Raw genomic sequence first — 12,619 nt, 5'->3', positions numbered from 1 at the left:
TATGCACGGTCCATACGGACTAGCATTTCCTCATGAAGTTTAGGGAGAGCTCACTTTGGGCAAGAGACTGTCACGGAGTGTGTGGGGGGTTGTGGACCCAAATGCAGAAAGTAATCCGGAAAGACAGGTGTGCTCACAAAAACCTTTAATGAACAAAACTAGGCTGTTGAAGCTATCAGAAGCACTCAGTCAAAAACAAAACAGATTCAAAGAAACAAACGCTCACGTACAAGGACAGGACTAGCAAACAAATGATCCAACAAGGACTAAACAGAAACAAGAAACTAAATACAAGCGAGCTAACGAGATAAATGCGAAACACCTGGACACGACACAAGTGGCTGAGTGATCTGATTGGTTGACAAACAGGTGGACACAAAACCATAATGAGCAAAGACATGAACATGAAACAGGACATAACATGAAGCAAAAACAAATAAAAAACTAAACAAACACGGATCATGACAGAGACGGGGGTACACCATAGACTGGTCGGCGGTCAGTTGCAGGGTTCAAAGAGACAAATAACCAATCAGACTCATATTCACACCTATGGACTGTTAACATGTATATTTTTTGGACTGTGGGAAGAAGCCAGAGTACCCGAAACTTCTCAACTGTGAGCTAGACATGCAAACTGTGCTGCTTGTAAGTAGCACCTGGGATTTTAGATGAATGGATAAGATGGTATTGTTACTATAAATAATTATGATACGATACAGTCCTTAAAGGGACTGAATTGTGTAACAGTCAATGTACTTTATATACTGTACATGCCACAATGTATTTCTCCTCTTTAAAGTATCATTGCTTTCTGAGCTCCAATAAAATGTCAACAAAAAATTGTCTGCAGTGAAAAACATGTATCTTGATATCTAGATTTTGTGGAGTTTGTCATTGATAAACATTGTTTATGGTTAGCATGACTCTCCAAATTAGTGGCTTTAAAAAGACCCCCGCCCCTAAAAAAAAATGGAGATACATGCTTTTCATGACAGAATGAACGAAAAGCATGATGTATCTCCATTTTTTTAATTAAAAAACAGAGAAATTGGAGCTACAGTATTCTTTGTATGACTAAATGAAAAAGTATGCATCTCCAAATATTGTCCATTTTTATTTTTAAAAAAATCAACTAAAGAGAAACATGAGTTCTATAACATAATCAAAAAGCATGTATTTCTAAATTGGTTGCTTTTGAAACTAATCTGAAAGATTTTTTTGTGAGATAAATGCTTTACATGATAGAATGAAATGTAGATATCTCCATCCTTAAGTTAAAAATAATAATAATAATAATAATAATAATAATTTGAAAATACAGCATCCTACAATCTTTTTTTGGGCAAAATAAAAACACACGTTATCGCCATATGTGTTGCTTTAAAAATAAGTCCCAAAATATTTTGGAGATACTGTACATGCATTTTCTTTCTATTATGAAAAGATGATGGAAAGGAAAAGATATCTCATTTTTATTTAGAGCACATTACTTTTAACGACAGAATCCTATAAAACACAAATTTGGAGATAAATGCTTTTCACGACAGCGTTAAAAAAGTATGCCTCTTTTTTTTACATTCTGTTAAATAAAAGTTACATCTCTTATTTTTCAGATAGCATTTAGAGATACATGCTTTTCCTTGAACAGCAACTATGAGAGAACAAAATAAATAATGGGTGTGTTCATCACGTCAGCCTTCAAATGATGAATACTTTACAGCTTGAATAGAAGAAGCATGTAATAGCCCACATCATGTAGTGTACAAGCAAAACAAACTGATTTCAAGCTCTTACTATAAGGCAGCTGATATACTGCAATGGAGCTTCTTTTACATGACAGTTTCATTTTGAAGAAGACCTTGTGCCAGCACCACTTAAGTGTCAAATCTAAACACTGAGAACACCTCTCCAATATTCCACTTCTGTCAAGCAAAAAGACACTTGAGTTTGCGCAGCGCCAAAACAACTTGTGAAGGGTAAGTTATTAGACGGTGTTTGAACTTAACCTGCCGTTTTGTCTCGCAGAGACAAGCAATCAAACAGCGACTACTTTGTTTTTAATTGTTATTCAGCTCATAGAACAATAACTTGAGTCGACTCATATCATTGGAGGCAAATATGGGCAAACAAGCACATACACTCAAAGCCAATTAAAATCAGTATGCAGCATCCATCTGGTAAAAAAAATAAAAAAGCTCAACACTTTGTTGTGTATCTAATTAGATTTGCAGACAGTCCTCTTCAGATTATGCAATTAATTGAAAAAATACTCTAATTTTGTAGGAATGACTGATAACGCACCAACTTTGCTGATACAAACGCAGTGTGCCATTCTGGATGCTGGCGATAAAGTAATAAATTAGAGCAACATAAATAAAGCGACGTTCTGTTGCAATTACACTCATTATTGTATTGTCATGCTTCATGACAATAGTAGCAAGGCTGTGGGGCCGCCACAACAGTGCACTGTGTGATTATAATCTCAGCGCTCATATTGAATTTAGTGTGGCAGAAGCTCATGCCAAGCTCAATATAATGAAAATCAATTGCATAAATATTTACTTCACCATGCATGTAGAAGTTATCCAAAAGATTTTGTTTGGATCCCATTCAATTTTGTTTAATGTTTTATTTTCCTGTGTTCCATTTTCATGTTTTTTTCCTCCTGCGGTTTTGTGTTTTGCCTCCATCTGTTCTTGTCAGCCCTGTTCTTTGTGCCAACCAATCAGCTCCCTCCATTCTTGTCCAGGTGCTGGGCACTTCCGTTAATCATCAATTCCCATCTTTGACCATGTCCACCTTGCGCTAAGTGCACAATGACACAAATTCTGAGTGGTGCGTTGTATCTATTATAATGCAAACTTGTTGCACCCTGAATACTTTAATGCAACAAAGATGAATTAAAAAGCACGCACTTATGACAAGATGGCCTCATAAAACAACTAACTACTTAGCCCTTGACCCAAAGTTTGTCACAACCTGTCCCAACACTGTACTCACTCTATGCATTTCATGTGATTGTTGTGCCATTATTTTTCATGCAAATATTTGCAGTAACAATGACTTCACTACATAGAAAATTCGGTTCAATCACCAGTGTAGCAACAAAACTAAAACACACATGGAAATGAAAAGCACTTTTGAGACGACGACCCTATAAATCAATTTTCCTTGGACCCATTTTGGCCCTCGACCCACAGTTTGAAACACTTGGAAAGAATAAATGCCATTTCCATTCAATTCTAGCAGTAAAGATTATTTGAGTAAAAAGTACCAATACATTTACTGTATATCATTTGGAACAGACTAGTGGAGACCGGGGCTAGTTGTATCACTTTTTATGCTTTTATATAAGTCTTGGAATCAATACATTATATATATCAAAAATGTAAACCAGATGAAAGACCAAAATCTTAGGAATATTTTTTGTATTCATGTCATTTTCATACTTTGTGTCAGTGCAGAGTTATAAGCTATCAAATAGAGGGAGTGAATATGTGATATGTTGCCACACCAATGGGTAAGTTGTCACACTATATGGGGTACGATGTCACACTGGATTTTGCAACTAAAAAAACAAGGACAAAATTATCCTTGTTCTCCTGTTTGTTTGTTTTTTACAGCCAGATAAAAAAATGTAATCATTGATCTTGAAAAATTACCATAGTCATTGTGCAAACTTTAACATAAAATATTGTGAAATAGATTAGAGTCCTTAGGAACTGCTGGCATGTAGGTCATAGCTCTCTGACTCAAATGCCAGTTTCCCTGAAACTGGAAATTTTAGATTTAATTTAATTTTAGAAAATGAAGCGTTTCGGTTAATGGCTGGATGGTTCATCATGAAACTTAAACCAGTCCTGACATGACATAGTCAAATAATTTTTTAAACAATGAAATAAAATCTGGCAAACTAATTTCCTCACTCTTCAGGCTCATCAATCTGAAGAACAATTGTGGCATACGTAAACCAAGTTGCCAGAAGTGCATTTTTCATTGGCCCATTCTTTGCATATGTGACAGCAAACCCCAAAATGATTGAGACAAACTACCATTGCTGCTAGAATTTGTCTATGTACAACGCTTGTTTCAAAATATATGAAGTTGAAAATTTTTACTTTGGGTTGTGCAAAACAGATAACTGCCACTCATGTCAGCTCACAATGTGCTATTCTCTTCTCAGACAGTACACAACCCCTGACCTAGGGTCTACGAACAAAACTCGTATTCCACTTTTTCGTTGCGCCCTCTGATGGAGAATTTTTTTTAAATGTGATAACATACCCGTGATACAAAGCCCCGGTCTCCCTTTTTTTTTTAAGAACACATTGTCCAGTTATGTTTATACCACTGTGCTGTAAACTGCCTGACATAGACATTGATATTGCAATGGAAATAAGCATGTTTATCCAAATACTTGAGAAGTGCTCATGCGTTTAAATTTCAATAATACAATAACAATATGGTTATTTTTTCTTTTTGGGGATCCATCCAACTACTTTTTATGCAGTTTACTATAGTTACTTTTGTTAATTTATTTTTAACTTAGTTAATCTACATTTAAAGTAAGTAGCTTGTAGCTCTTAGGACACTGCAATTTCCAAGTAACTTTCCGAACTGACTTTTGAAAAGATCACCATGTAATAATAATAATAATAATAATAATAATAATAATAATAATAATAATAATAATAATAATAATAATCAATTAAATTAAAATATTAAGAAACTAACCCAAAGACCCATTCTGGTCCCGGCACACAGATTGCTTTCCAAAACTTTCCCGACTGATAGTGACGTAAAGCCTGGTACCAACCTGCTGGTAGTTCTCCTGCTCGGGTCGAAACGTGCTGTCCACGGGTTTGAAGGAGAAGTCAAAGTGTGGGAAATTGTGCAGCCAGTAGGTCCACCACGGAGCCACATAGTCGAGCCTCGCGGTGGCCATCCCTGCGGCTGCCGTGAAAAGTACACACCCAAGCCCCCACTACGATCCACGGCTGGCGGGGGGAGAGAGAGGAAAAGTTGGGGCGAAAAGTCCAGGAGTGTGTCAGACTGGGTGTAACGAATCAAAGCAGAAGAATGTTTGTCATGTTGCTTCCACGAAGTGGACTTAGTGATCCGAGGCACGGGACTCCGGACTTGCTTGAGTGACGGCGTGAACCTGCCCGCCTTAACAGGGAAGGCGTGACGGTCAGGCCCACGCCACGCCTCCCATTTAAGGACCCCAAGCAAGACCGTTTCCTTCCTCCAAAGTACAACATTGAAACACTTCTTTAACTCCCTGCGCATCTTTTATTCATTCCTAAATATTGTCTGTTTATTAAAACTAATGTATTCACGGCCCCACTTGAATTTATGGCTTGTGCTGTTTGTGTCTGACCTCTTGTGGACGACGAGGCGCACTGAGGTGAATTCTAATGAGCGGCAGAGCACTCGAGTGGAGACACTTCGTTAGGTACAGCCCACGAGCGAGTCAATTCAATAGCTCGGTAAACTTTTTCACAAAGTACACCTAATAAAAGAATTACCTGGCTCTCCAAGGGCCACCCTACGTGTCAGTGGCAGTGTGTTCATCAAAAACGAGGCAGATGTTTTAATCCTAAAAAGTATTATATTGCAAGCCAAGTACATTCACACTGACTGCAATAAAATATAGGAACATTAAAAGCTGTAGGTAAATAATGATTTAAAAGAAATGTAAGACACACACGAACGCCGCCATGGAGATAGCTGCTCCGACCAACCGGGCTGGATTTGGATGAGGACCCATTTCCCTGACGTCTTCTCGCTGTGCTTCAATTTCTTCAATGGACTTTCGCACTATTCTAATTAATCACCTTTAGTATCACAAACGATGTAAATTTTTGCCTATTCGGCATCCATTGCAGCCTGATCATCCTGGAAGGGGGATTACTACATTTGCGGTCTCTTCTCAAGGTTTCTCGTTTTTTGCCTGTTGTTTTGTTGTTGAGTTTTTTCTTGCGGTCTTGTGGTTCGATTGGGGGATGTCGTTGATATTTGTCAACTGCGGGTATGTGAAGCCCTTTGTGACTCTTGTGTGATTAATATATATATATATATATATATATATAGCAGATTAATTAAACATTCTAAATTGTCCCTGGGTGTGATTGTGAGTGGTTGTTCGTCGCAGTGTGCCCTGGATAGGCTGGCAACCAGTTCAGGGTGTACCCCGCCTACTCCTCGAAGCCAGCTGGGATAGGCTCCAGCACCCCCACGACCCTTGTGTGGAATAAGCGGTTAAGAAAATGGACGGATGGATATTTATAAAATAAATAAACTTCTGAAAGTATAAATGGAAATACATACATAAAAGTTTAATACAACAAACAAACTTACTTAACAAACACACTGCACTGGATAAAAAAAAAAAAAAAACGTTTTAACCACTTTGTGCACAGTTTAAATATTTGAGTGATATTTGAGTGATTCTTTTGCATCTGTTGCACTAGTGGGAGTTGGACAGGGTTTCAGGAAAACAGAGAAAGCTAATTTTGCTGACTCGATCCAGTGTAAAAATTGATGCAACAATGCTCATTTGAGCCACCCACTGTTTTATGGAATTCAAAATTACCCCTTGCATTATATTTTATATTTTTTGTCTGGCAGTTAAAACACTCTAGCTTTTTTGTCGGTTCATTTTTAATGAAGCAGGAAGCTAATCTGAAACTAATTTTCTCAGCGTTGGCAAATTGAAAGGGCTTCTGGGAGCTTGAGCACATAGCTGATGTCTTTACAAGTACAAATAATACTTAGTTGTTGGTATAGATTAAATCTCTTTTTTTGGTGGTGGTGGTCGTAGAACTGCAGTGCATTTATTCAATTTCACTGACTGATTATATAGCTGGTGTCAGGCCAAAGCTTTGTACCTCCAAAATTGTAATTTTTTTTCAGAAGACCCGAAAAATGGCAAGTTTGTTCAACCATTAATATTGCATCCTCAAAGAAAGTGAGCCAACACTGTTTTCAACACTTTAAATTGGTAAATAGTTTGCAAAAATAACACCCGACACACGTATTAAATGACCAATAAAATTATTAATTTGAACAAATTGTAAGTTATGAGGTTTAGGCCCGACGCTGGTAATATGTTGTCTGTGTTTTATATTGTAAAGAACTAGACTAAGTGCAATTTCTGCAGAAATTGCGTGGGAATGGTGAAAGCTGAATGCTAAGCTGAATGCTAATAGCTGAATGCTAAGTTGAATGGTTACGAAGTAAATTTGAAAGATAAGTTATGTGAAAATTACAAAGTTTTATCAATAAATTCAATGAATTTGCTAAATCTTTTAGAAGAGTCACATTGCCCAATAGTATTTGTTTCACGTTCTTTTATAATAGCCTTGAACTCCAAGCTTACGTTCAGGTAGAAAGATGTAAGGTATTGCATGAAAAGGGAGCAGCACATAAGCTGTCTTTTCCAATTCTGTCCTGACCCTCGGAACTGTCATTTGTAGAATTTTTTGAGAGCGCAACAAACCATAAAGCTGTTGTTGTTGTTGTTGTAAATATACACAAATGTAAGAAGGGAGGAGACAATCATACATTTATAGATAAAAATAAACCAGTGTGAGAGTCTACAAATATACACAGATGGATACTTCGCGACAGCATAAAGCATACAATGGTGAACACGATTTCCACAACCAGTAATAAAACGCAGAACACAATTTCTTCAGGTGTTGTGCTGATGCATTCATAAAAAGCAAATCACCATAGTCACATAAAGGTAAAAAAGTTGCCGAAAAAAGACGCGTCCTTGCTATAAAACAAAAACAAGATTTGTTCCTATAAAAGAACCCCAGTTTTAGCTTAAATTTTCGAACAAGGCCCTCAATATGTGACTTGAAAGACAGATTTTGGTCAATAACAATACCTAAATACCTATAAGTAGATACTATTTGAATTTCTGCTCCTTCAACAGTTTCAATCTAGGCAGACTTGAGGGTAACTGTTTTCCATTTGAAAAAAAATCCTTAATTTAGATTTGTCCGGATTCAAAACTAACTTTAATTATGTTAAATGAGACTGCACAACATTGAAGGCAGACTGTAAAGATTTAAAAGCTTGTTCAATTACCCTGGAAGAACACTAAATAACCGTGTCATCTGCATACAAATGGAAACAGGCATTTGCCACATTTTGACAACGATCATTAATATAAATAGAGAACAGTGGACCAAGAACAGATCCCTTGACGCCTTGAGAAACACGTAAGTAGGGGGATCTCAATCCTGCAAAGTGTACACATTGCATTCTCTCAGACAAATAATTTGAGGATCAACCAACAGCAACATCAGAAAGACCAATGCCACTGAGTCTCCTAAACAAGACATTGTGATCAACCGTATCAAAGGCCTTCGATAGGTCAATAAAAAGTGCAGTACAATATTTTTTACAGTCCAAAGCTTCAATAATGATAATATCAAGTTTAAAAAAGCAACAAAACAAAACTGAAAAATCACTCAATAGCGCAACAAAGGCATGCAGTACCCTTCATTCATTTAGATGGAAAAGTGGAACGAATGATATCCAATGGAAACATGAAAAACAAATCACTCAATAGCGCCACCTAGGCATGCAGTACCCTCCATTAATTTAGATTGAAAAGTGGAATGAATGATATCCAATGGAAAAATGCAACAACAAAATTCACTCAATAGCGCCACCTAGGTATGCAGTACCCTCCATCCATTTAGATGGAAAAGTGGAACGAATGATATCCAAAGGAAAAATGCAAAAAAACAAAACACAAATCACTCAATAGCGCCACCTAGGCATGCAGTACCCTGCATTAATTTAGATGGAAAAGTGGAAGTATGACAGTCAGTTGGTTAGCATGTCATAAATTAGCATAATTTCCATGGATATATTTGCACTGTAGGGTCAGATGTGGGACTTGAACCCGCAACCTCCTGGTTACTGGACAACGCATTTTACCAAGTACGCCACTGAGCAATATTATAATGAGAGATGGTAATGGCACTTGGAAAAAGTTCAGTGTCAGTCCCATTGAAAATTAATGGGCAAAAGTTGATATTTAACATTAAATTGTGCAAATACTGCAAGTAATGTGAAATCAGACAATAAATACCCTGGAAGGCGTGAATTCTTAGAGCAATTTGAACAATGTATATTGGAAGTATTATGTGGTAGTTGTTTCTTGGCAAAAAAGTGTCGAGAATAAAAATCACAATAATATATATATATTTTTTTGCGTTTTTAGTTTTTGTTTATTTTTGTAGTTTGTCACTTTTTTTAGGTAAGAAAAACTCCACCCCTCCCCTCCCCAAAGAAACTGTGCAGTGTGCAGGGTCTGCACACTCTACTATAAAAAGAAGATAAAAGCTCTTCGGGCATTGATGGAGCATGCATGTTACGTTTTTAAACTGCACAATGCACCTTTAATTGAAATTTAACTATAACCCCCAATTTCCCCTCCGGAGATCAATAAAGAATATCTTATCTCAACTGCAATAAACATTGTTCAATTAAAACGTAAAATTAATTATCCATTGGCCCCCATTCTTTTCTATTTATCTTTGTAAATTGTTAATGTTGTTGTTTTGGGAGTGGGGATTTTGGCTTGTGCGGCCATTCAGCAGTGCTCAAACGCAGCGCTCCAGCAACAGGCTGCCGCCGGCTCGCTGGGGGCGCAGCAACCACACTAGGAGAGGTTAGAAAAATAACCAGCAAAACACCTAATATTTCATTTGAAAAATTACATCGCCATGGTGTCAAAGGTAAGATTTAATCATTATATGCCTATAGTTAATTGTGGAAGGGCTTAAAATACCATGATATAATACCTTTAACATAACAGTGGAAATGTAGCTATGTTAACCTAATGCAAATATGTTTGCATAATTTAGTTCATTGATACAGTAATTTCATAAAAAAGGTGTACTGTACTAGGGCTGAACGATTAATTGCATTTGCAGTTAAATCGCGGTTTGACAAAAACGCAATTGCGTAAATCGTGAAAAGCTGCGATTCAAATGCACATTGGAACGTAGCGGAAGAAGAGAAAGCGGGAGGGGGAGCAGGAACGTCACCGCTGTAGCTAAAAGCCTGGCGCCATAAGTACACGTCATTTTGGTGAGTTTTTTTTGTCTCATGACATGAGTGTCTAACATGTTAATTCTGTTTGATCTTGGTTTTAAAACAACACTTCACCGCTATGACTTTTCGGCTATCGTAGCGTCCACACGTTTTGTAAATTGAGTGTACAGACAAGTGTGTGGCAGCGGCTGATGAAATGAGTTGTCCTATCTTTTGAGGCTAAATAGGTCTGTATGTGGCCATTTGTTGTGTCGTTCGATTTTATGAATGAAAATTAGGACGGACGAAATTATTATTGCTTGTCATTACTCACCGTCATGTAGGTGCTGCCGAAGCAGCCTATTTTAATGTACATGTATTGTAGCGTTGGTGAACTAATCAGGCCAAGCGGCAAACAAACAACTCTTTAATGACAATTTGCAATTAACTTTCGGCCGCCAGAACACAACAGCTCCAACGCGCTTAGCTTACCAAAACAAAAGTCTGTGTTGCGTTTACAGACCGTCCAGACCATGGAAAACTACGAAACCTGCAACCCACACACAACGATTTCTACAGAATGCTAATGTTTTTTTTAAATTAAATCGGAAAATGTTACGTCATATTAGCAGGTATGATTTTACTTTGCCTACACTTTAGCTGTTACATCGTGGTGTGGTCTGTCTGTCTTTGTTTTCGTTATCCTAGCCATTTCCAGTTTTATTTTGATGTCTGATTAATCTCGTTTCAGTTTGCTTGCCCTTCATTGTATGTTGTTATCCCTGATTGTTCCCACCTGTGTTTTGTTAACCCCAGCTGTTAAATAGTCCGCATCTCCCCTGTAATTTGCCAATGTGTTACCCTCGTGTCCACAGAAGCGTTTTTTATAGCTTTGGTCCAGGGTCCCTTTGTCTCGTCACGTGAGTGTTTTTGTTCCCGTTTTTATCTCCCTTATTGGAGAGCCTTTTGTTTGTCTCTTTCAGTGCCTTGTTTTTTCAGAGGTGATTTTTTGTTGAAAATAAAACTCTAGCCATTGTTTGGCCTTTTTTCCTACTCTGCATCTCAGTCCTCCTTCCTCGGCCTTGTGTCAGAACACATCGGCCAGTATGGACCCAGCAGATAAGGATCGGATGACCGTCAAGCCCCAGGTTGAGAAAACCCGCCTTGACCACCATGAGGAGTTCCAAACCGCCATGGCAATTCGCCAGCGTGAACCTCCTTACCTGAATTTCGAGCAGCTCTTCGCAGAGTTTTTGATCCCGCTAACTCGAACCGAGAGAAGACACGCGAGCTAAGCCAAATTAAACAAGGCAAAGACTCTGTGAGTTATTACGGCATTTGGTTCCGCACCTTAGCAGCAGAGAGTGAATAGAACACCACTGCCCTGTATGACACCTTCTTCAAAGACCTAGAGATGTCCATTCAGGAGCTACTGGTTCCAGTGGATCTCCCTCCTGATCTGGACTCACTCCTCTCCCTTGCCATTTGGACTGACCACCGGGCACGAGAACTTCCCTTGACCGGCGAGCGTAAACCCAGGAGGACAGAGGGATTTCCCCGAACTCAAGCACCGGGTGTGGTCGTCCCTCCTACTCTACAGCAGCCCTAGGCGTCACATGGAGAGGAGCCTATGCACCTCGGTAACGCCCGACTAACCATGGAGGAGAGACAGCGCAGACGACGGGAAGGTCGCTGCTTCTACTGTGGAGAACTGCGTCACCTCGTCTCATCATGCTCCGTCACAGTGAGTCAGACCACGACTTTCGAACCGCTATCCCGGAAGCTTACCCCTGTTAACCTTGTTTGCCATGACACATCAACTAGCACTGATCGATTAAGGGGCGGACAAGAGTCTGATCGATTGGAGGTTAGAAAGAGCCCTTGGGGATAGAACTGAACTTCTCGCCAGACCCATTAGGGCTACGGCACTTAATGGCAGAGACATTTTTTTTTGTTTTGCACATCACCGAACCACGTCGGAGGTCATACAAAGTACCTTCAGTTCCATGTGTTTCACGCCCCGACACAGACTTTGGTTCTCGGGTACCTGTGGCAGTGTTTGCAAACCCCCCGCATAGACTGGCAGACAGAAGTTCTGGGGTGGGGAAGGAACTGCGGGAATCACGTGAGGGAACAAATGTTAATTACGTTTCTGTCACTACCTTCGCAGATCCCCAAAACACAGATTTGAGCACAGTACCTCCTTGTTACCACCATCTTCACAAAGTCTTCAGCAAGGCCAAAGTATTGTCCTTACCACCGCATACATAGACAGTACTGTATGTTAATAGTCACAAACTGAAGGCATCTATAAGAAAATATTCGGTGATACTATATCGTCACCTAGTGGTAACAAGAAATGTAAATTTCCCCAATCATATCTATTGTGCCAAGCCAGTTGATAATTTGTCAGAATAACCTTAAGATGTTGATCATGCATCAGACCAAACATCATGACTTTTTTTTTTTTTTTGCAGAAACATTTATTAAATAAACAACAACAAAAAGGCACTGGCAACCGCCCAGGAAAAAAAAACTAATCAAAAACACTTGC

At 38.7% G+C, this 12,619-nt stretch overlaps 1 protein-coding gene across 2 annotated transcripts in view; it reads right to left on the bottom strand.

The window, feature by feature from the left end:
* The window catches only part of ttyh2l (tweety homolog 2, like), a 43,451-nt gene extending 38,301 nt beyond the window's left edge, over positions 1-5,150 (bottom strand). For both annotated transcript variants that reach the window (XM_086058295.1, XM_086058306.1), the window contains exon 1: positions 4,820-5,150. In XM_086058295.1, the coding sequence (XP_085914421.1) occupies positions 4,820-4,948 (129 nt within the window). In that variant the 5' untranslated portion in view covers positions 4,949-5,150. The remainder of the gene's footprint in view (positions 1-4,819) is intronic.
* Between the last annotated feature and the right edge of the window lie 7,469 nt (positions 5,151-12,619).

Source organism: Leptonotus elevatus, chromosome 1 (genome assembly GCF_054856555.1).
Source record: "Leptonotus elevatus isolate MCC_2025b chromosome 1, RoL_Lele_1.0, whole genome shotgun sequence".
Classification (NCBI taxonomy): domain Eukaryota; kingdom Metazoa; phylum Chordata; class Actinopteri; order Syngnathiformes; family Syngnathidae; genus Leptonotus; species Leptonotus elevatus.
Note: the sequence above shows the minus strand (reverse complement) of the source record. Positions and strands in the feature narration are given on the sequence as shown.